The 24,719-nt window shown below is 46.4% G+C and overlaps 2 protein-coding genes across 2 annotated transcripts in view; one reads left to right on the forward strand and one right to left on the reverse strand.

Annotated features, from left to right (window-relative positions):
• The window catches only part of grin2ab (glutamate receptor, ionotropic, N-methyl D-aspartate 2A, b), an 87,873-nt gene extending 63,180 nt beyond the window's left edge, over nucleotides 1-24,693 (forward strand). The window contains exons 9-20 of the mRNA XM_070973079.1: nucleotides 1,805-1,919; nucleotides 2,054-2,256; nucleotides 7,778-7,946; nucleotides 10,122-10,275; nucleotides 11,697-11,822; nucleotides 12,677-12,906; nucleotides 13,663-13,823; nucleotides 15,632-15,819; nucleotides 16,629-16,867; nucleotides 18,726-18,909; nucleotides 19,284-20,073; nucleotides 20,160-24,693. Coding sequence (XP_070829180.1) covers nucleotides 1,805-1,919; nucleotides 2,054-2,256; nucleotides 7,778-7,946; nucleotides 10,122-10,275; nucleotides 11,697-11,822; nucleotides 12,677-12,906; nucleotides 13,663-13,823; nucleotides 15,632-15,819; nucleotides 16,629-16,867; nucleotides 18,726-18,909; nucleotides 19,284-20,073; nucleotides 20,160-21,162 — 3,562 coding nt within the window. The 3' untranslated portion in view covers nucleotides 21,163-24,693. The remainder of the gene's footprint in view (nucleotides 1-1,804; nucleotides 1,920-2,053; nucleotides 2,257-7,777; nucleotides 7,947-10,121; nucleotides 10,276-11,696; nucleotides 11,823-12,676; nucleotides 12,907-13,662; nucleotides 13,824-15,631; nucleotides 15,820-16,628; nucleotides 16,868-18,725; nucleotides 18,910-19,283; nucleotides 20,074-20,159) is intronic.
• The window catches only part of hapstr1b (HUWE1 associated protein modifying stress responses b), a 47,629-nt gene continuing 34,214 nt past the window's right edge, over nucleotides 11,305-24,719 (reverse strand). Inside the window, exon 5 of the transcript XR_011602562.1 lies at nucleotides 11,305-11,335. The gene's annotated coding sequence lies outside the window, so the exon portion shown is untranslated. The remainder of the gene's footprint in view (nucleotides 11,336-24,719) is intronic.

Genomic DNA, 24,719 nt, shown 5'->3' on the forward strand with positions numbered 1-24,719 from the left:
AGTTGCACATTTTGCTTTGTTACCATCAAAATGACATGAATACACATGTGCGCATGCATATGAATATAAACACAAATATATGTATAAGCTGCCTTTCTACATGCCTCAAAACAAGCCAGCCTCATCAGTTCAGATCAAAATCTTTTCCCAAAAATGGGAAAAACCTGAAATCGGAGGAGACAGCAGTTTCCCAGAATAGACTGCAACAGTGTTTCCACTATATGTATTCAGCTGTGGCAATGCACTGTGACAAGGGCATCACCTGCTACACCATGAAGAGTTTTAAGGCAAAAATATATATTTGTCTTGACATGCCGCTCAGAGCTAAAAGCATTGCAATCCATAATGGCAAAGGCAGGTTCAATTACGCAGCACCCAGAAGTGTCTCCTATGTGTATCTCTGTAGGTTTAAATGTAATTATTTGTGTTTGTTAAGAGAGCGTATGTATACCCACGGCAGAGCTGTTTGCAGCGTCTGCACGTGAGGGAGACGAGGACCTTTATTTACTCTTTGCTCGGTGTGATGCAGTCTGCTTTGTAAGAGCACAGGCCTGTTTCCAAGTCTTTGTAAAGCAGATGATTAATGTACCCCTTGCTAATCCACCGTCCAACAACAATATTTATGTGTGTCAACTCTAATACCGCTCCTCCAGATGAGACAACATAAAATCCCACCTGTTTGACTTGGAGTGTAATTATCATAGTTTTCACCCGCAGGGCGCATGCTAAGCAGCACTCAAACCATTCCCTTTATGCATCTTGACTTTCTGTCGCAATATTTGAGTTTATGCATGAATCTTTCATGGCCCTGCGCCCTGTCCTGCTCACAGAACAAACAAGGAGCGTATTTTAGCTCTCTGCTTGAACTCCTGGTTTTAGAATAAAGAAGCCATGAATCTGTTCATGCCTAAAGCATCTTTTGAATACATGCACTAAATCTGTGTTTACATAAATGAAAATAAAACCAGGAAAGAAAATAATTCTCTCTATATGAATATGAAAGTGGACTCTTGTGCCAAATTGAAAAATGTTTGTGAAAACAGTTGTAAAGCTGGAAATTTGTGTCAAATGATATTCCAGTCAGCTGGCATCAGTCGCCCAACTCTGTTTGACACCGTGTCAAAATGAATCACACCACTTGTAATAAAGCAGAACACAAGGCATTGAGGAAAACGTGTTGTCTGTTTAGGGCAGCTGCTGTCCCTCTTGTGATTTGGTCTTTTTAGTAAACTTCCTCAGACAGCCCTCCTCTCCCCCAGCGGGAATTCGTGCTGTTATCCCAGTCTTAACTCTCAGAACATCCTCTCCTCCTGAAAATTGTTTTACCAGAGTGAGTGTATTCTTAATCCCATATCACTGTGTGTGATACCGGTTCATTTACTCCTCTCTGCTGCTTCGCTTTAGCGAGTGTGTAAATGTTTCAGCAAAAGGATCTAGTTGCGTATGCAAGATAACTGTAGTGAGTAAGAGAGTGAGGGCAGCCTTGTTGCACCAGTGGCTCGTCTCTCAGGCGTATCTGTGGAGAAATCAATGCAGAATGTTGATGGGGGAGATATGTGGCCTCTGACTCTTCCCCCTCCTACACACAAATAGATGCACACACACACACACACACACACACACACAGGCATGCATGCACACACAGTGGGTGAACACAGCATTGATTTGAAGAGGATACTCTTGCAGTGATTACAGAGTGCTTAACTTGTTATTTCAAATGCATCTCGTTCTCACAAACACTTAAACAGATGCAAAGCGAACACAAATAGCAGCTTCCTACTCTCTTTTTTCCCATGTGTTTCAGACACATGATGCACGTATGGAATGACGGCCGTGACTTATCCTTCACTCCCGATGGTTACCAGGCCAACCCCAAATTGGTTGTCATCGTTCTGAACAGTGAAAGGATATGGGAGAAGGTAACAAATGAGCATTGTGTTTTTGCAAAGGAGCAAGGAAATTAAAAAGTCAAAACACTTAAAGTAAGATGGCTGTCCCTGACTTTGTGTGTGTGTGTGTGTGTGTGTGTGTGTGTGTGGCTGCGCACACACAGATGGGGCGCTGGGAGAATGGGACGCTGTCGTTGATGTTCCCCGTGTGGCCGCGGTATAACTCCTACGGGGATGAGGATGCCGACGAAAACCACCTCTCCATCGTCACCCTGGAGGAGAAACCTTTCGTCATCGTCGACAACGTGGACATCCTCACCGGCACCTGCATGAGAAACTCCGTGCCCTGCCGCAAGCATGTCAAAGAGTAAGTGGACACACACTCAACGTGAGCAACACCTACCCACCGCTCCAGAGCCGCTTAAAAGGCACACTCGTTGATAAGGCTGACAATCCCTGAACTGGAGGTGTTAGAGGAGGTGAGACTGGTACTTGTTAGCTCCTAGGATGAGTTCAATCTCAACTGGATGGAAGAGGTGGTGTTAGCAAAGTTGTTTCTTGATCTCTGGAACGCATTTGACCCTCTCCATTAGATCCACTTTCACTTTTTTCAGTGAAAAAGAAAAGAATCACACCTCTCAAACCAGTCTCCATTGGTCTAAGAGCGTAATTGTCAATCAGTTGCCCTCTGCTTGTCCACTTTTGTTCTACAAGGATCCACACTGGGCCCACTCATTTTTACTTTATATAATAATGACTCACCATCTGTTTGTCCTCCAGACTGAAATCCAAATGTATGTGGTTGACAGTGTGATGCATCCACATGGCAGAACTGAAACACAAGTTAACACCAAGCTGAAAAAACTCCTTGCGTGTCATTACATGCATGTTCTATATGAAGGCAGATAGCTCTTGTGTAACCCCAAATGTTTTTAATCAGGAGTCCAGAAACAGGTGTTTATATTCAAGTCAAATTCAGCGTAGCTATCCTCAGATTCATGTCTGCTACATGTCAGCTGAGGCAGCCAAGACGTACATCAGTGTTTTCCCACATTACGCAGTATTTTGTGTTCTCTGTCATTGTTGTACAGAAGTAAACTCTATCCCAACTTCTGTCAGAGAGTTTAACACATACCGGCAAAGTGCTTCTCATTTAGTAATCAGTTCTGTCAGCATTAATAATTAATTGCTCTCTGTTGCTGTCAGCTCGCTAATGCCAATCTGTCGTTGTACTTGATTTTTGTTTCTGCTACCACTGTAATTGCTTGTGTTTCCCATTGTGGCCTTTGTTTCATTGTTGCATTAATTCAGTGTGATTCATGTGTTGTTTTAGATGTACTGAACGTGTTGCTTGTTTTAAATATTACAATTACTAATTAGTAGTGCTGCTTACTGTTACCCTCCATGGTACATATTGTCTCTACACATTAGCGTGCGTCTGGTTAATGTTCTGCATGCTTGTATGATATTTCAATGTTTATATCTTTAATATTTATTTAGTATTTAGTCCCCGAGTTTATCTAATTCTGTTGTACCTACATGGTTTTAAAGTTGACTATTGAACTAAAAAAGGCTGAAACCATGTGAACCTCAGAAACACTTACTCAAACTTGAGGCTGATATTTAAATATCACTGAACTTCTGGAATTGAAAATTGCAGTGAGCACCATCTATCTGAATTTCCCAGGTTGAAATTTCTAGAAGGTCATTTCATGTTGTGCCATTTTGAAAACAACAAAAAACAAATGCAGATGCAAAGTTCAGGTGGGCGGGGCTTCCAGTGTCTTCCTGTGATCACATGACTGACAGAGCATCGCCTGAAACGTCACGTCTGACTTTTCATCTCAAAGTCTGTTGACTTAACTCAGCTTGACTGTAGCTTTCAGACTTGAAATGACCACTTAAATATCAGCAAATTGAATTTAGTTTCTTTGATGTTGGATGCTCAAATTTGTAAAAGCTACAGTGAAGTAACTTTCTGAAATTTCTTTCTGAATATTAGCTGATTAATTGATCAGTCAGGAAATTAACTGGCAACTATTTTGATCACTGAATAATGTCCATGTCAAGTACCAAAAATTCCTTGTTTGAGCTTCTCAGTTGTGAGGATTTGCTTGTAAAAGCAGAATATCTTTGGGTTTTAGACACTTGGGCAGACAAAACAAGAAAGAATCCTCTTATATTATTTTCTGATATACGACAGGCCAAACAACTAATCAGGTGGCTGAGAAATTAATCGGCAGATTAATCAGAGATGAAAATAGTTCCAGCTGTAAATTGCACAAATCCAAATTACCTGCTTGAGATTTGAAAAGGGCACTGAAACCACATAAATTCAGACAAATGGCTCTCAAAGTAAAGTATTTCACTCTATACATTCATTGTTCAAGCATTCAGCAGCGATCAAAGTTCACAGTTCGGTGTTGACTCCATACCGGATAAAAACTCACCTTTTTGCGAACTTTATGGTTAGAACTGTGAAGTGTTCCTGTTGGAAAAAATAAATAAAGAAAGAAACCTGTAAATGAATGAAATAAATACAGTAAATGCCAGCCTGAGCCGTACCTGGAGACAGAAAATGAAAAGGTGTTTCATGTGGGACGCTGCCCAACCTTTTGTCATCTCCCATCTGGACTGCTGCAGCTCCCACCTCTCCAGGCTCCTAAAGTATTCTGTTCAGCAGCTGAAAACGCTGCAGCCTGCCCTGTCTTCAACCTCCCCAAGTTCCCCTTTGTCGCCTCCTCATTTGTACTCCCCCCTCCCTCCCCACAGGCTGCCAGTGGCTGCTTGCATCAAATTCTAAATTCTGGTCCTGGCGCTGAAGGCTCGTCGGGGAGTCTCTCACAGGCGTACAGTATCTGCAGGTTACGGTCTATCCGCACCCGCCAGCCTGTGCTCTGCGCTCTGCTACGACCGGCCACTCAGCCCCCCACTCCCTGCGGCAGCTACGTCACCGCTTCACCTGGCCTTGACTCCTCTCTCTGCTGCTCCCTAACAGTGAAATGTCCTTCCCGCTCCAGGCGGGACAGCAGATTTACTCCATATCTTCCATTGTGGAAAATGCCCCCCCCGTTTCTCATATCCCCTCTCTGCACCTGCTGTTGAGAACAGATCCATCGCATTTGTTTGCTTGGAGTTTTTTAATGCTTATTTTCAGCTTGTCTTTATCTGACACGATCACTTCAGGATCTCAGGAAAATATTGCTCTCTGTTATCAGTGCACTAAGTCGCTGCCGATAACAGCATCCGCCAATAGAATGGGAATATTTCACAAATTGACTTTGTTGTGCTACTTCTTCAGATGCGATTATTCTTTATGTGTTAATGCACTTTTTTTCCACCTCCCCACTCACCACCTCACTGAATTTATATCACTTTTCTCCCCTGCAACAATAGCAGTGGGCTGAATGGCTTAAATCACCTTTTGTTACTAAATATATTGGTTCAAACAGATTTAAATTCGTATCACGATGAAGCTAAATTTCATATATCTAAAAAAAAATTTCCACAAATTAACCATTTATGGATGAATTTAAGCACCGAATTTGTGATTTCACTTTTGATTGTGATTTTTGTCCCATCATAAACGCGGAAAGATTTCGGATCAGTTCAGTTTTTCTTCATTTATATGACGGGTGCTTTTAAAAATCAGCTTTTGAGGCTTCTCCCAGCAATAACAAGTCAAACAATTCACTGGACGTTTCCCTTTGAAAAAACTTAAAAGGTATTTTTATACTGGCTGAAATATGTTGCAGGCCTTCTTGAGTGTGTAAACAATCCTGAGATTTTTCTCAAATATTCACTGAAAGTAAACTCTCTCAAAGAAACTTCCCTTTGATTCTGTGACATTTTAGGTTTTACTCCAATTATGTGCCGCATATGGACACCTCAATAAGAGCCTCTCCATGACGAGACCAGACAGCTTCTCTGCTAATGTCAGCAATGAGCAGCATTAATCAGAGTTGCTGCAGGTTTATTTGTCACCGGCTCAGTTCTGCATCTGCATTGTGCTTCTGGTTCATCACTTGGCCACAAAACAGTTCAAATGCACAAATAAAATCCATCTTTAATCATTACAATCTACCCATGACTGACAGCATTATTGTCAGAATTTCAATGAATGTCAACATTTCAATCAGACAATAGAAAATAGTTGCATTTTTGTGGGCCTCAGTTAGGATAGAATAGGATAGAATAGGACAGGTTAGTCATTGCTAACTGCAGGGGAAGCACAAAAAACCCAGCTGTAATCACTCTCTCTTTAAGATTTATGAAGTTTCTTTTAACAAACAGAATCCACCGTATTAAAAGCTTTTGTGTCAGATGGACTCAAGAAGACAACGCACACACAACAGGCGTTCAGTTTTTCATCATGTCGTCATGACGATGACAGCGCAGCACTGTGGGCACGCAGCTACACGACCGCATGACAGCGCGAGAAAAGTTCAACTCGTGACCTCATTTCTCAACCTGCGTCCGCAGCCATCGCCGAGGACGAGATGACGAGTCTCTTCCAGGCCCTCGTTTACGTCACATTTGTTGTTTGTGTGTCCAGCCGCCCATGCGTACACACATGCGTACACACATGCGTACACACATGCGTACACACATTCGTACACGCACGTCCAGCCATCCATAAGTGCTACATTTACTCAGTCACTATTTTATTTGTGCGTGTTTGTTGTGAGAAAAGTATGACGTGAATCACGCAGATGTATTGAATGTGTATCTCTGGGAGTCTGTTGTTGTCGGTGTGTGTGTGTGTGTGTGTGTGTGTGTGTGTGTGTGTTTACATAGTGACATAAGGACACAGAAAGGGCTCAGCTGGGAAAAGCTAATGCACATAGTATGTGTGCATTAGAACACCTGGGGCACATACTGTCCATACGTAGACTCACTCACATATGCATGTATACTATTCTCACACACACACACACACACACACACACACACACACACAAAACATTATGCTGTGCTGCAGATACACTTGACTGCTGTTAAAAGATCTTTGAATCCTTTGATGGTTAAGTTCTTTGACAGTCGTTCTCCGTGTTCTCTCTGTATGAATTCCTCAGTTCTCCATGAACTTTCTCTTGAATTGGAGTCGGCTGAAGCGGCAAGTTAAAAGGTCACAGAGTTACTGTTCCAGTCCATAATACTGGATGCTACGTCGGAGACGGCCGACATGGGAGCGAAATAAAGTTTTCATGGAAGTACTTTGGAAAATGCTGGTTGGGTTTAATAGGTTATGAGAATCATTTGATCCTACATTTCAGTTTGGCTCTCTGCTCCGAGGTCCTCGGGGAACGCTGTCAGAGAAGTTACTTAAACATGGGTTTCCATTCTGTGCGTCCTGCCCGAGTGGATGCTCGGGACCGTATGTGTGTAGGTACGCCGTGAGTTTTGGAGAGGTTACGGACAGAATTGGAGAAAGAGAGGAGGGAGGGAGGAAAGGAGAGCGTAAAGGAATGAGGAGAGAGATGTGGGGAAGGACAGCTGATATTTTAATCATGTGGGTTGGTTGTTCTGCACAGCCCAGCTCTATTTAAAGCCCAGCAGCATCTGCTCAGTACCCCTGTGTTTTCAGGCACTCAGGGAAACACACACACACACACACGCACACACACACACACACACACACACACCACACACACACACGCGTACAGGCTCTCTCTGCCCTTCAGCTGTATGTATGGTTACTCTGCACTGTCATAATTCTAGTTTTACAGTTTGATGGAATCACCAGATGTGGAGCAAGCAGGCAGCAAGTGTGCAGTCACACTCGCGCTTCACACACTCGCCTTTCAAACGCTGAAAATGTCCTCTCGTATGAAAAACGGGACCTAATTGTGTTTGTGCAAATGTGTGTGTGTGTTTGTATGTTGCAGTAACAGCACGTCAGGAGGTTCCTACATTAAGCAGTGCTGCAAGGGCTTCTGCATTGACATCCTGAAGAAGATAGCGAGAAACGTCAAGTTCACTTATGACCTGTACCTGGTCACGAATGGAAAGCACGGCAAGAAGATCAACAATGTGTGGAACGGCATGGTTGGAGAGGTATTCATATCTGCCTGTCCCTGTCTGGCTCTCTCACTTCCTATGTAGCGATTGGGAAATACCTTTATTTGCTTTCATGCAGAGTTAGATGAGAGGATCAGTACCAGTCCATGTTTCTGTGGTAAATATGAAGCTGCTGCCAGCAGCCAATTAGCTTAGTTTAGCATAAACAGTGGAAACCAGGGGAAACAGATTGCCTGGCCCTGTCTAACTGTACAAAAATCCACCCACCAGCTCCTCTAAAGCTTACTAATAACACGTCTTACAGCTAGCTTCCAGTATTTATGCTAAGCTAGCTGGTCCTGGCTGTGGCTTCATGTTTAACGGGTGGATATGAGCTTGGTATTGATCCTCTTATCTAAGTTTCAGTAAGACAGAACATAGGCGTAGAGTATTTATCAAAATTGCAAACTGTGCTTTTACTTTCCTAATAATTCAAAAGGCACATTAGATACATCATTTGGTTGCATAAGCGGCTGCTCAGATGTTGCGTGTAAAAGTGTGTGGAAGCGTCAGCTGTGCCGCTTTCATCCTTTTATGCAACCTGCTTTGGAGCTTCCACTACGGTCGCGCCTGCTGTTACCAAGCAACCAAAACCCCCTGTACCAATTAGTACTGCCAGCAATTAGCAACTAGTGATGTAAAAGCAGCACATCATCATACTCACCAGCTATGTCCTGAGCTGATGTAGAGACGTCAGTTGCAGGTATCCCTGAACGAAGCTGCTCCTCCATCTTCGGCTCGGCTGACCTTTCACGACCGTGTTGTGACGTCCTTGGACAGAACGGGCGAAGCAAGTCCTGTGAAACTGATTGGTTTAATTCCTGCCACATGACCTGCGGTGCACTTGCTGCATTATAACACACACACATAATCAATTTGTGCGTGCAGAAGGTGCAACGTCTGGACGGCCTAATGCCACCTGTGCTTATTGTGACCGTGTTGTTTGTTCCTTCCTGCGCTCTACATCTGGACTCTGCATGGAATTAATATTAACTGTAGTGATTAAAGGAGACGTCTGATGTCACAGTATATTTTCTATTGTCAACAAATACCAGAAAAATTCCCTAACCTGTTTTTTGGCCCTCAGCCCGAAACCCATTTATTGTCCTACTGATGTGTTTTTAATAGTTTTTGTACAACAGTGGAGGAATAAACCTCATCAGGCACTGGACACAGACACAGTGTGTTAAAACTATCAGGTCATTGTTGGTTTTGGTCTTTTCTTTGGATTTGTTGACTTTAAGACAAATATGAATCACCAGACTTATCCTTTAAAGATGCAATTTGTGAGCCATTTGTGAACGAAGGTGTCACTTCACCACCAAACCTTAATGAGTTATTCTGTGTACATATTCATTCACAGATTTCTTCATTCACAATGTGACATTAGACAAAACAATATATAAGATAATGTTTTCTGACACTGACTGAAATGTTTCTGTATATCGTTAATGTTTGTTTCATGTGGTGGAAAAGGTTTATTTTTTTTAAATGCCATTACTTGTGAGGCATCGGAAACCACTAATTTGTCATCATTAAGTCACGCTCTTTAATTACATACCTGTAATTCATAGGCTCAATAATGTTTCCGATTTAAGAGTACACATTACTCTTCAACAGGGGCAGAATGCCTCCAGGCCGACTTGATTGCTATCATTTATCTTTTCTGGAAATGATTTATTCGGTTTAGTGCTGCCACAGTAAAATCCTTAAAGGTTGAAACTGAGCCGTAAAGCGTCTGATAATGGAGCCTGACAGCATGATCCATAGATTGTAGTAATGTTTATGGGAGCAGACCACGAGAGGCCTTTGGACAATTAAACGTGGAAGAAACGCAGCGTTTCATTACCTACTAAACGTGACATCTGTATAAGCAGAATTTCTGACTGTCAGGAGAAATCCAGATGCAGAAATGGTGGCACGATGAAAAAGACAGCTGTGTGTTTTTTTACTTTTCATCTGATATGGCTGAAAATGCCCTCCAACTACAGATGACATTCTGCGCCTGTACCCTCAGTTGCTGTGATATTTCACATCCAAAATAAAGAGGAGGGAGGCATCAAAGAGGCATTATCTGATGATGTCCAAATATTTACAGACCTCGCTAGATTCATGTCTGCCAGTGCGGGTGGAGAGGCAGACACTCCAGCTATTGTTCTCTCCGTCTGCCAGGTGGTGTATAAGAAGGCGGTGATGGCAGTCGGTTCGCTGACCATCAATGAAGAAAGGTCAGAGGTCATCGACTTCTCCGTGCCCTTTGTGGAGACCGGCATCAGCGTCATGGTGTCTCGTAGCAATGGGACCGTCTCTCCTTCTGCCTTCCTCGGTAAATCCATCTTTCCTTTTGCCTTCCTTCTCTCATTCCTTCTTTTTCTCTGTGCGTCCCCCAGTGACGGGGGGCAGGAAAAAGGGAGGTGCTTACATGTTGGCAAAATCCCTCACATAAAATGGAATATTTTATTCAGACAGCGTATGCTGGCCACACTCCACTTGTACCCTGACTTTATCTGGGCCTCAACACCCTCAGCACATTAATATTTCCAGCAGAGCAGAGGAAGTGGAGTGTGCCAGCTGTTTTTTGAAAAGTCAGCTCAGACAAAGCATTCTTCATACCCTCCTCTCTTCTCCTCCTCCTCCTCCTCTTCCTCCAGTTGTTCAGATGACTAGAAACTGAAGCGCTCCTCTGAGCTCGCCTAATGTCTTGTATTGTCATTGGAGCGAGACGGGGAGCGAGGGGATGTATTGGACCATGCGTGTGTTGGTCGCTGTGTATCAAACCATGTGTCAGTATGCGTGTGTGTGTGAGGGGAGAAAGTGTGTGTGACACATATATTAGGACATTTGTGTATTAAACCAGGGGTGTGTGGAGAATGAATGTGCTTCGGCTGTATGTACTGTATGTTAAGGGGTGAATGCTTTGTGTGTGTATTTATATGAAAACACGGTGTGTGTGTGTGTGTGTGTGTGTGTGTGTGTGTGTTTGTGTGAGTGAGTGAGTGTGTTGAGCCTGGGCCAGGGTATCAGTGACGGTTCAGTATCTCTCGCACTCATATTAGAGGCACCTCAGTGCACAATCTCTCAGGGTTGGCTAACCCTGGCAGTCACATACTTACACATATAGTGACACACACACACACACACACACACACACACACACACATACATATAATTTGTCTGGGTTCAGCGTCTCTGGCACTCATCCCGCTCTCTGAACTCCTGCCCTGCTACACACCAAACACATGCAGACTCACACTCTCTCCCACACACACACATGCACAGATCACACACACAAGTGGATCACATACACATGCCCACAGCAGGGCACATCAGATCACTTGGAGTTTGATTCTCCTCTCTCCCCCTCTCTCTCCCTCTCTCCCTCTCTCCTTCTCTCCCCCCTTCCTCTACCATCTCCCCCGCCCCAGGCCTCTCCCTCTCTCAGCTCTCATCCAAGGGAATAATGAGAAATATGGAAATGTGCTCCGTCAAACTCTCTGTGACTAACTCTCCCTCTCCTCCCCTCCCTGCCTCCTCTCTCACTCCGTCTGTCTTCCTTTCTCCCCTTCTCTGTGTCTTCTCTATCATCTTTTCCTCGCTTTATCTCCCCCTCATCCCTGTTCTCCTTTATTGAGTCTGTCTCCTCCTCCTCTGCGTCCCTCTCTTTTTATGCATTCGCTGCTCCTCCATGGTGTCTTATGTGCTTGTTTCTCTTTAACTCTCTCCCTCTCTCTTCCTCCTTCCTCTCAGAGCCCTTCAGTGCATCAGTTTGGGTGATGATGTTTGTGATGCTGCTCATTGTCACAGCCATCGCCGTCTTCCTCTTTGAGTTTGTCAGTCCGCTGGGTTTCAACCGCAACTTGGCCCAAGGCAAAGGTAAGCTAACACACACGCGATCAGCAGTATCACACCAGTCTTTCCTCCCCAGAGCGAGGAGCACAAGTCAAAGCCTCCCCTGGAACAAGAGAAGTGACCTGCTATTACTCCGACTTTAGATGGTTCACTTAATGTTACAGAGCAGTAACAATGGCCTTCCCAAAGCTAGTCACTGTAATCTGAGGCATCATCACAGATCAGAACCTGGAGCTGCACTGCCGGCCGTGAATCTGTGAATTAATGTGTGCACACAAAATTACATTTTACATTCATTTAACATTTAAATGAGCCAAAGGCCAAATCTAGGTGTAGCACGTGATTTCAGCTTTTTCTGTTTTTCTCCTTTTAGCTAAACAATGTGTTGAGTTTGCTCATTTTTCATCAAACAGAATGATTAAAGAGCAAACGTCTAAACTCTAAAACTATTCCATAACTATTTAACTTTTACAAATCCAAGACGACAGTGTTTATTTAAAGGAATAGTTCAACAGTTTTGCTTTCTCTCACATCTGTGCAGTAAATATGAAGGCGGAGCTAGCGGTGATGTAGCTTAGCTTAGCATAACACATGTGGAAGCAGCTAGCAAAACAAAATCCATCAGCACCTCTAAAGCTCCCTGATGAACACGTTTTATTATTATTTCTCTTCCTGGCAAGCAACAGTAAGGCAGACGGACTTGCAGGGAAAAGAATGATTTATGTTGTTTAGTGGTTTATGACATGTTTTATGCTGTTTGTTAAGTCTGTCAGCTGATCTGTGGGTTTAAGGTTTACCTGCTTTGGCTTTTCTCGGTCCGTCTTTTTCCACTTTCTCTTTTGGGTTTCTCCCTCTGCTTCCCTGCCTCTCTCTCTCAGACCCCCATGGTCCATCATTCACCATCGGTAAGGCCATATGGCTGCTGTGGGGACTGGTGTTCAACAACTCAGTGCCCGTGCAGAACCCAAAGGGCACCACCAGTAAGTTCATCGTGTCAGTGTGGGCCTTCTTTGCCGTCATCTTCCTGGCCTCCTACACTGCCAACCTGGCCGCCTTCATGATCCAAGAAGAGTTTGTGGACCAAGTCACTGGACTGTCTGACAAGAAGGTGGGATTCCACACATATGGACATGCAGACACACACACACACACACACACACACACACACAGACACACACACACACACACACAGAAGAAGCAGCTAAACGCATTCACAGTCAGGGTTGCTCTTGTAATGGATGCCAGCCCTGCGGCCAGACAGGACTCTCCAGGGAGCGCCCCTGGGCTTCAACAGCCCAAACCCTCTGGCCGTAGCTGTCACCACGCTAACACTGCCAGCACAGCAGACCCAGGGGCGCACACACACTCACACACACGCAGGCTGCATAGATCAAAGACGCGTGTGTGTGTTTGTGTTTGGATGTGTGTGTGTGTGTGTGTGTGTGTGTAGTTTGCAGAGGCTGGCAGTGTCAGCAGAACCCCAGCCAGTCTTACGCTAGACTGGACACACAATGATGATGACTGATGAGTCCACTCCACTGTCTCTCCCTCCTCTCTCCTCTGTCTCTTCTTGTCACTCTCTGCTCCTCCTCCTCCTCCTCCTCCTCCTCTCGCCTCCTCTCTGTGTGTCTCCGTCACTTCAACCCACTTGCCCCCTCTCTGCCTTGGACTCCCTTTCTCCCCCTCCTCTCTGGTCCTCGCTGTCTCTCATTCATGCTGTTTGTGTTTAAGCCTCTTTGTTTTTTTGTGTGTGTGTGTGTGTGTGTGTGTGTGTGTGTGTGTGTGTGTTCCAGCCTCCCCTCCTGTCAAGTCCCGCTTTAAACAGTCCGTCTTTCTTCTGCTCTTCTTCCTCCTTTCCATGCAGTTCCAGAGTCCATACTCCTACTCCCCTCCATTTCGCTTCGGGACAGTTCCTAACGGCAGCACCGAGCGCAACATCAGGAAGAACTACCCAGATATGCATCAGTACATGACCAAATACCATCAGACTGGCGTCCAGGATGCGCTGGTCAGCCTCAAGACTGGGTACTGTAAACTTGTCAAGTCAACTCACGTCAGGTTGAGATTTATCACACCTGAGAGGGTAATTCTGTTCGCAGACAGGGTGTGTGCTTAAGAACATGTGAAAACAAACAAAAGAAGGCGTTGCATCACACAGAAACGGGGCCCCAGGGGGCCCAGCTCTCGCTCATGCTAAAATGCTGCAGTAACTGTGCTCAGTGTTTCTGTCACTGACGGTAAAATGCAGACTGTCTGCAAGTGCTCATTATTGAGTGTTGTTGCTGCTGGAGAGAGGGAGCTGCCAAAACAGGCAGAGTGTAATTTGTTCTGGAGTTTGCTACCTTTATTCTCCCTCCTAAACACACACTAATGGATGGAGGGATGGCTGCAGTGCTTTTATTTGTTCATTAGTTTTGGGTGCTTTGATCTTTAGGGTATTTTCTCCAAATGTGAATTTACTTTTTGCTTTTCCCTCTCTCGCAATTACTTCATTGATAGCACACATCAAATAGAAGAGGTTTGTTTCGCACATCTCACATGTTTGCCATTGTTTATACAGCATCAAAACTGTATAATTAATGCGTTCAGCAGAATCATCAGTGTTTAAATTAGCTCTTCAGCAAGATCGGTTGTTTACGCAGGAGAAAGTTGTTGTCAGAATCTCAGTCAAGTCATGAAATAGGCTGCGACACAAAATACACATTTGCATGCACGATATGTTGTGTTCAAGTGCTGTGTGCATTTAAATTGATGAATAGTCTAAAATTCTGCGCAGTTTTCAAAACAACAGAGACTCCATGACTGCGTTTAACATATGCCCTTTGGTGAACGGTTTAATTCAAAGTGTTTTATATTAGTTCATACATATCTAACATGGAGAGGACCCAGGGGGATTGCTTTGTACCAGCGTGGATTCATTGATATATATAGAAGCATTTCTTTGCTCATAACGAGCAGGGTTCTGCTGCTGTATAGGCTGGTGATGTCAGCTCCTTCGTACATTGTGTTTGCTTAACAGTCATACATCAGCTTCTGTTTTTCGCTGAGCTCAGACGTATCAGACCCACATTGGGGGATTGTCGCGTCAGATACAAATTGTGGCCCCCGTCATGCCGCTAAAAGATTATAGCTCAGTGCGAACAAAAGGCGTCCTCCTGTGCGTGGACCAGCATGCACGGCGGAGAGGCTCTCAGTCACAGAACAGGTCCGGTCCGCTGGGCCGAGCAGGAGTGACGTGGTCTTTAGTGCTGAAGCCGGATGGATCACATTTCACAAAGTCCAAATGAAGATAAAACAAATTAACGTTGTTAATATTACATGGAATTGCTAAGATTTTTCAGTTGAAATAGATTTGCATTTAGAAATGACAAACAGAGTCACAGGACAGAACAGTGTTTCCCCTCATTAACTGCGAAGCCGCAGCCAGCAGCGAGTTAGCTTCAGATCGCATAAAGACTGGAAGCAGACGGAGGCAGGTAGCCTGGCTCTGTCCAAAATCTGCTGCAAAATCCAAGGACCAGCTGTTCTCAAGCTCACCAGGTGTAAAATGTTATACCTCATATGTTTAAAACCAGAGCATAAAAAGGTTTGTATGCTAAGCTAACTGCCTGGTGGCGTTAGCTTCATATTTCACAGATGAGAGCTGGAACTGTTTGTAGATGTCTGAGTAGAACAAAGTACATCAGAAAAATGAAAAGAAATGAACCTAATACCTCTGTGGCAGAAATATGTCAGTCTGTCCTTTCATATGAATCATGTGACAGCACCTCAGATTTATCATGGGACCCCTCGAACCCCCCACTCTAAATCCACAACGTGTGGTTCCCTTACAGAAAGCTGGATGCTTTCATTTACGACGCCGCGGTGCTGAACTACATGGCGGGCAGAGACGACGGCTGCAAGCTGGTCACCATCGGCAGCGGTTACATCTTTGCCACCACAGGTTACGGCATCGCCCTGCAGAAGGGATCCTACTGGAAGCGCCTGGTTGATCTGGCCATACTGGGCATCATAGGCGATGGTGAGGCACACACACTCCGACCATCTCAGTCACACTGCCTTGAAGTTTAAAGTCTTGAAGTTGAAATTTCCAAGTTGTTCCAGGCCTTTAGTGTTATTACACTTGTGCCATTGCTCAGCTTTCCCTCCCCCAACACTCTCCCTCTTTCCTCCCTCCCTCAGTCAGAAAGCTATCAGGGGCTAGTCTTAACACACCATTTCATCATCATTACTCTGTGTGGGTTTGTGTGTGTGTGTGTGTGTGTGTGTGTGTGTGTGTGTGTGTGTGTGTGTGTGTGTGTGTGTGCGTGCGTGTGTGTCCACCGTGTCCTGGTATGTTTACTCCTCCAGATTGTTCAGTATAATAAGCTGTGAGATGGCGCGAATGGAAGAAAGAGAACGAGCCAGACAGAAATCAAACTGCTGAAACCACTAAAGCGCTTCGCTTCACACCCGGCCTTTTTATTCAGGGCAAAGACCCGCATGCGCATGCGACACACAAGCACACTCCAATAATAATTCCTCCCATCTTTCTTTATCACTCCATCACTATCAATTCTTCTCCCTCCTCCTACAACCACTTTTTCACTCCACCTCCTGTCTCCTTTCCATTACAATCTATTTACCACTTCACCTCTCTCCCCTCCTCCCTTCTCCTCTCCATCTTCCCTCGTAATGATACGCCTTTTTTCCCCACCACATCTCTACTTATTCCCTCTGCCGCCCATCCCCCCGCCCCTCTTTTCCACCTCTTCCATTCCTTTTCCTTCATTGCTCACCTGAATCTGCTGCCATCTTAATCCTTTGCCTCTTTCTCCACCTTTCCAACAGGTGAGATGGAGGAGCTGGAGGCCCAGTGGCTGACTGGGATCTGCCACAATGAGAAGAACGAGGTGATGTCCAGCCAGCTGGACGTGGACAACATGGCGGGCGTCTTCTACATGCTGGCCACAGCCATGGGCCTGTCCATCCTCACCTTCATCTCTGAGCACCTTTTCTACTGGAGGCTCAGATACTGCTTCACTGGGGTCTGCTCGGGGAGGCCGGGTCTGCTCTTCACCATCAGCAGGGTGAGGAAAAGGAGATGTGTCCTCTAACCTCTGTCCACTTTCCCACCAACCTCACCTGACAACAGGAACATGGTCCAGTTTTGGTTCCCGGGTACCAGTTTTTGCCCCCTCTGCTTCAGGATGTCTCTGTTTGAATGCCGTTTACTGATCAGACGCCATCCCCAAGAGTGCAGCTGCTGATGTACCGCATTGATTCAGTTTGTAAGAAAGCACTGGTGCTTGCAATATCAATATTAGGACTCAGGATCTTGTATTGTTATTGACATTTAAAAAGTAAAGCCCGCTCGCAGACTACTCGAAAAGAGAATGAGTTAAAGCGAGAGTGGGCAAAACACACAGAGAATCGGCAGGAGAAATAAAACTTAACTGTATTTGCAAATTGTGTCAACGCGTCTCCACGCTGAAGCCGAAAAATAAGGAAAAAAACAAAAAAACTGGGCACATTATTACGACTGAAGACAGCCGTGCAGCCTTTGTGCTGTTTAACAACATCAAGCATCCCACAGTAAGTTACAGAAACGATTACTCTGTTGCTGTCTTGTTGTGTGCAAAAGAAAAAGCATCTCAAACAAAGCAGTCAGTTTTTAATCCTTTATCTGTCTAATTTGCCTAATCTTCACGGTTCTTCAGATGCGGCCAAAGTGCGAACAGGAACGGCAAAAAGGGACTTTTAGTTGCGTGAATGCCTGAAATGTGTCTGAAACTCCTCGGATTGTTCGAGTTAAGACCAAGTACAAATCTCTGGACTCTTATGTGCGTGTGCCAGTGTCTGAAACACACACACAATAGTTACTGTTAAGATATAGAAGGAATCTGGGATTGTGTGTGTGTGTGTGTGTGTGTGTGTGTGTGTGTGTGTGTGTGTGTGTGTGTGTGTGTGTGTGTGTGTGTGTGTGTGTGTGTGTGTGTGTGTGTGTGATAAAAGAGGAAAGGGGGGATAGTGTGATTACAGAGCCCAGCTGTGGTAGAGATGAATTTACTGCTGCGCGTATGGACGGCATGATAGAGGACTCAAACAGCTAAGAGGATGATGTGGACACACACTCGTATATATATACACACAAAGCTCTCACCCACACACACGTACACCAGTCTGGTCTAGCAGAGTTAAAAATGGCAGCACATATGCAGGTGCGGTGAGGTGAGGGACGGACTTGACCAAACACACTCGGGGCAGACAGACAGACAGACAGACAGACAGACAGACAGACAGACAGACAGACGCACGCACACACACACACACATGCACGCCTTAATAGACACACACACAACAGAAATGGGCACACCCAGACAGACCATTCTTTCATTATTCATATGTCATGTCTCTCTGTTAGGCAGGGCTTTTATTCCAGACGAGCAGCATTTCACACATTAAGTGTTTTACAAAGAGTGCAATGTGTGTGGGGGCGTGTGTGTGCGTGGGTGTGTGTGTGTGTGTGTGTGTGTCTCTCTCTGCGCATGCTGTTACAGCAGCGATACTGGAGGTTAAGTGGCTTCAGGAATAACATCTCCTTGCACTCAACGGCCCCCTCCAGTGACATCATCACCTAAATTTAATTTTCCCGGCGCCTCTGCAAGCAGTTCATCTAAAAAAAAAAAAAAAGGAGATTATCTCTTGGAGCCACATTACAAAAGAAAATGAGGTTAAGGTTTGCAGGAAACGCACCAGAGAGAAGGATGCAGAGGTCTCTCTTAATTTACCGTGCAAGGAAATTAGTGTTGTGCCATGTTTGAACTCTCCTTTTGTCAAGTCACTGAGTTGGGAATTCACGTCTATTATCTCTCATCTCTCTCCTCTTTTTCTCTCCTCTCCTCTCCTTTCTTGTTCTTCTCCTCTCCTCTCCTCTCCTCCTCTCAGGGCATATGGAGCTGTATCCACGGCGTTCATATAGATATGAAGAAAAAGGCTCCTGAGCTCGACTTCAGCCCTCAAGCCAACATGCTTCATCTGCTCAAGTCGGCCAAATCCATGGCTTTGTCTTCTCCCAAACGCAACACTGTCCTCCTGCAGCCAAGCATCCTCGATGTGATGACAGGGAAAGGTACTCTGACTCTGTAGCACACACTGAACTACAGCGTATGAATAGCCCTGATAACAAAGCTCACAGATCCTGCCGTCACAGAGCAGGTAAACATGGCGCCTGTGACAGGATTGCTCTCACGTACAGAGGTTACCCTGACTTTTCTTTACCGTCTACCTGTGCAGATCTGAAGGTGACTCCCTTCACCTTGTTGTGGGATCCAGACTGTAATCGCATTGACTGTCATGCACGAGCTCGCTTTATGATTAGAAAGACATGAGACGGCACACATAGCGTGCCAGGCCTGTAGATGATCAGCCACCTGGTTGAGCCTCCATCTAAACATCCATCTTGTTGTATCTACTGTCTGAGGTGCGTCTCTCCTTGTCTCCTAGGTAACTCACTCCATAGTCTGCCCCCGAAGGGTCCTGGTCTCTATAGCAACGCCGCCGGTCCGCAGGGTTTCCTGTCATTGTCCGGGCGACACAAAAACCTCCTCAACAACGCCGCGCCGTTTCCCACGCAACAAAAAGCCCCCCCTCTCCAAACCAGCCCCAGCAAGCCCCAGCTGTCAATCACCAATGACAACGGCAAGACCCGCCTCGCTGGGCCGGCCTGCTCGGCGTCAAAACCTCGAGCCCTGTGGAAGAAGAGCGTGGAGACACTGAAGACCCAGCCTACTGTTGTGTCTCCAGGCTCCGGCCCAAGCCCCACCCCAGCATCTGGACCCGGACCTCCACCAATGAAGAGCCAGCGCTACCTGCCCGAAGAGCCGCCGCACTCTGACATCTCAGAGTGCTCCAGCCGGCCGCCGTCCCACAAAGATTCTGACTCCATGGGGGCGAGGGCTGGATTCAAGCCTATCAATCAGTTGAGGAAGAGGGGTGGGGGAGGGGGAGGAGGAGGAGGTGGGGGCGGAGGATCCAAGATCTACTCTATTGACTCTGACCAGGCCAGTCTCCAGTCCGCTCCCCCTTACCAGCGAGACAGCCAGGGGGGAGGTGACGACCACAGTTACCCCCCTGACCTGTTTCCACCCGACAGCACATACTCACACACACACTCCCACCAGCCGGACACGCCCATTCTGCAGCTGAGTGCCAGCCTGCTGCACCACAGTCACAGCGCCGAGGCTGACCTGCACTCCCTGAAGGACAAGAAATACAGCACCTACACACACAGCAGGTACCATGTTCGGCAGGAAATGACCGCGGTTCAAGTGCTTTTATTGTGTTTTTCTGCGTAATCAATGTCGTTCTCTCTCCCTGCAGCGGGAAGGACAAAGCCGCAAGTTCATTCGATGCTCCCAGCGCGGGACCGGCGACACAGGGCGTCAGGCCCGGCCACTGTCGCTCCTGCCTGACCAAGCTGAGCGGCTACTCCGGCCTCTACACTGTCCGCACCCCCCAGGCCCGCTGTGACGCCTGCGCCCACCTGGGAAACCTGTACGACATCAGCGAAGACCACCTGCACTCACACTACTCCCATGCGCACACTCACCCTCACAGCGGGGACATGTTTACGCACTACCTTCCCCAGAGCGAGCTGGGCCTGGTGGGCGAAGGGGACGGGCTAGTCAGCCACTTCGAGCCCTCCCCTTCCTCACCATCTCCTCTACCCACCCCCTCGCCGGCGCCCCACCTTCAGCTGAGTCGTCAGCACTCCTATGAGAACGTGCTTCCGGACGGCATTCCCGAGCGGCAGCCGCAGCAGCACACCCACCTGCGGGGGCTCAGCCTGCCCGACAGAGATAGGGATCGGGAGCTGACCCTGGACGAGGGGGCCTACGCTAACGTCCTCACGATGCGCTCCGATCGTCCGTTCAGCAGCCGCAGCCCCCCCTCTCCATCACCCTCGCACCACCATAGCCTGGACGCCCCTATGCCCCTCCCTCGGCGCTCAAAGAGCCTCTTCCCCGATCGCCCCTCTCACAACCCCTTCCTCCAGTCAGCCCCTGGCACGACACAACGAGATCCCGCCCCCCAGGCTGTCACACGCATGCCACAGAGAAGTTCTGCCCACGAGCTCTATAAGCAGCGGATGCCGCTGTCGCTTACCCTCGGTAACCATGGCAACCATCACAACAACCAGCATGGCGGCCATGTCGACCAACAGGTGTTCTACCCTCAGCAGGAGCCCCCCGTGGTGGCCTACATGGTCCCACCTGCTGCCTCTCAGCCAATGAGCTATGTGACAGCGCCGCGAGCCTCGAGCGCAGGCGGCAACAGGCCCCGGCTCTACCGCCGCATGCCCAGCATCGAGTCCGACGTCTGAGGGTCACGCGCGACACACTTACTCTCACCGAAACACGCTAACACACACGCATGCAAGAAAGAGGTGTGTGTGACCGGACCAGGCAGCTCTGATTCTAAGCACATATACAGAAACACACACACAGACACACACACTGGTTAAAGACGGGAAGCTCTGCACTGGACTAAAAAGGTTAGTGGTGATGTGGAGTAAATAAATCATTGTTTCTTTATCACACCCTCTATAGGGCAGGGTTGGCCCACAGGGACACCTGGAGGCACAATACAAGATGAAGAGTGTGTGTGAGTGTCAGTGTGTGTACTAGCCCCAAGCTGTGGGCAGCGAGGCACAAACTGACAATACGTCTGACAAGACAGATCGAATTCCTGCTGGAATACGAGGGACGCTGTCCACGGAGTCTAACACCAACAGTGCGACGGGATGGAAGATACAGCGGTGTGTTTGGAAGACGAGCCGACTTGTCCCGCCCTCTCACCAGCCTCTTGGAGGCGAAGGGGACGCAGACAGAAAACCCCTTTCTCTCTCAGATTTTGCACACACACATACACACACACACACACACACACACACACATTCACCTGAACACACCCGCCCCTCTCCAGGACTCTCCTGTTGCACTATGATTTCTACAGTCAACCCGTATGTTGTCTGAGCCTCCAAACTGCACTGCCAGCATGGCTTAAAGAGTAGTAAACTACACTAGAGTAATCCTTGACTTGAATGGAAATCACTATATTTGTAATAGACCAAACTGGGATGGCGGGCTGCTGGTCGGGACAGAGGTCTGAGGAGTGTATCAGCTCCTGCCCGCAGATGTACAAACACTTGAACACACACACGCACACTGTGTCTGTTTGTAGGGAGGACGTAAAAACTACCGACTGTTTGTTATTGTTGATGTCAGTTAATTGAACATTCCAAAAATTGGACCAAACATGGCCGCCAGTAAAAGCCTATCAGGGCGACAGTGTGTGTTCTGGTGTTTCTAGATCTAGAGACTGACAGTATAGCATCCTTGCTTCCTCTCTTAGCTAGCCTTCAGGTCATACTGCATGCTTCCTACTGCCCTGTGTTACACTTAAACTCCTATACAGGGTCATATATGCACACACGCGCACACACATATATGCACATACACACACACACACACACACACACATACGCAGTAGTGTAGGATAGTAGTGTAGGGTGGGTGTGTGTGTCGAGGCTATGAGATAGCTTCTCTTTGTGCACTTTGTAGATTTTATACCCTGCCACCTAACACAGACGTTTGACCAAAAACACTTTTATACTGAAAAATATGAATATTCTCAATCATTCGCTGGATAGATGTTTTCTTTTCTCTTATTTCTCTTTGACATTGGGTTCTAGGGCACCATTACGGGCACGGTTCTCTTAGTTTCCATTGTGAGGTCGAGTTTTACAGTGTTAGATAATGGGTACAGCATCGTACAGTATACAAACACCAACTCTTATCTTTCTCTTCTTTTTAGAACTTCTTCTCCGCTCCTCCCTCCGTCTAGCCTCTCCCTTCTTCCCTCATCAGCTTTTGTTTATTCTCTTAATTAAATCCTCTGTCTTCTGGCTCCCTCCCTGCTTCCTTTCGTTGAGTAGATTCAGTATCAGCAGAATAAAGTTCAGTGGTGGTGTTTGAAACTCTGAATACTCTTGGAAGTCACTTAATATCAGCAGTCATAAGAGCTCATCAAATTCAACTCTGGCTCTCTTAGGACGCGGTACTTTTTTCTAATAACTTTCTATGTTGAACAAAAGAACTCAAGGCCGGTTTTAATGTTTCCGTAGTGAATTTAGAGGCTGAGCGCATCGCTGTTGCAGATTTACTCATCAAATTAACGCTCCTGGACGAGCCGGTGCTTGTGTGGCTCTCTGTTGGCGAGGACGCGGCGCTGCGTTTCAGCAGAGAGTCACGTGGCAAAGCAGAGAGTTTGCAGAGTGACTCGTTACAGAGGCAACACTCACACACACACACATATACACACTGGACGAGCTGGCAATGTGTGTATGAGTGTTCTAGAAATCCATAATCTACTGAGTAAGGGCATTGATTTTTGAGCACAAGGATTTTGATGGAAAAAGGACTTGATATCCCATTAGCTGAACGTCTGTCTCTATTCTCTTTCTTTCTATTCCTTATTCTCTCTCTCACACACACACATACACACACACACTTATCTATATATATTGGCTGCAAAGAGTGCAAGACAGTTTGAAGAAAAAAAGGCACCTTTGAACGGTGAACACTGCCCCTCTTTTGGTTTGGTGTGTGAGTTATATGCACAATATCAGGTTGCAATATTATACTTCTGTACAGAGAAATCTTTGTTTTAAATGTTAGAAACTGATTTCATTTGTTTGATTTGAATGGTATTAAGTGTTGAATTCATTTCAATAACAACGTGGCTTTTTATTCTGCTTCTTTAGAAAAAAAAAAAAAGACTGGCATGTTTTAGATTCTCGTGTGATTTTATTTGGTTTTATTTTTGGTTTTTCTCCCCTCTGGTGTGCCGTTGATTGGGACCTCACTGTACAGTCCTCACTGCTGGGTTAACACACTCGTTAACCATCCCCGGTCAGCTAACCAGTTAACTAGCAACACGTAGCCGGGTCTCTCATCTGAATCACACTCAATGAATAATGATAGTCCAGCCTGCGTGGTCGGTCCGAACCCCCTCCCACCCACATAGTTCTCTTCCACTACGAGTCTGTGCTGTTTCACCTCAGAGTGTGTGTGTGTGTGTGTGTGCGTGAGTGTGTGTGTGTGCGTGAGTGTTTTTACCATGCAGGCATTTATATAAGACAGGATGATGTGTGTATGGAGAGGTTGTTTGTGGTGTGTGTGTGTGTGTGTGTGTGTGTACTTCTCTGTGCTCTCTTCCCTTCGTCCCACACATAACATTTGACCTGGCTCTTACTCATATAACACAAATACAGTTACAAACGCACACACGCGCACACACACACACACGTTGCGTCTGTACTGTCATGGTTAAGAGAACATGTAGAATGAGTTTTGTTCGTCCACCATCACAGAGATTTTTACACCAACCTTTCGTTTGATTTTTTTGAATTGCATGACGTGCTCGTGTTTCTGGTGGTACCTATTTTGCTGCAACACCTGAGTTCTCCCTGAGTTGGCCTACTGGGCTACACGCACCAACGTCCCCCTCCACTGTGGTTAGCGCGCCACGTCTGACTCGAGCCCCGGATGCTCAAACTCCCGTCTCCCAGCCTGCGATGTCATCAACATGGCACCCAGCCGACTCGACAGGGAACATGTGGGAAGTGTTCCCAGCCTCAGCACAGTTCTCCGTTTGGCCCAGGTGTGCACATGTTGCGTACAGTACTGGGTGGAAGGAGTGCGTTGGTGTGTAGTCCTCTGGGCCTCCCTGCTGTGTATCTCACTTGTGTATAAGTTCAGGGGTTTCTAAGCTACTAGTTGTGTTGTAAATACTACCTTGTCACTCAGTACCTCTGTACAATCTGTAAATAAGTAAAGGTTACATTTTTCTACTTGTCTGGGTCTTGTTGATTAATCT

The sequence above is a fragment of the Chaetodon trifascialis genome, chromosome 2, assembly GCF_039877785.1.
Source record: "Chaetodon trifascialis isolate fChaTrf1 chromosome 2, fChaTrf1.hap1, whole genome shotgun sequence".
Taxonomy (NCBI): Eukaryota; Metazoa; Chordata; class Actinopteri; order Chaetodontiformes; family Chaetodontidae; genus Chaetodon; species Chaetodon trifascialis.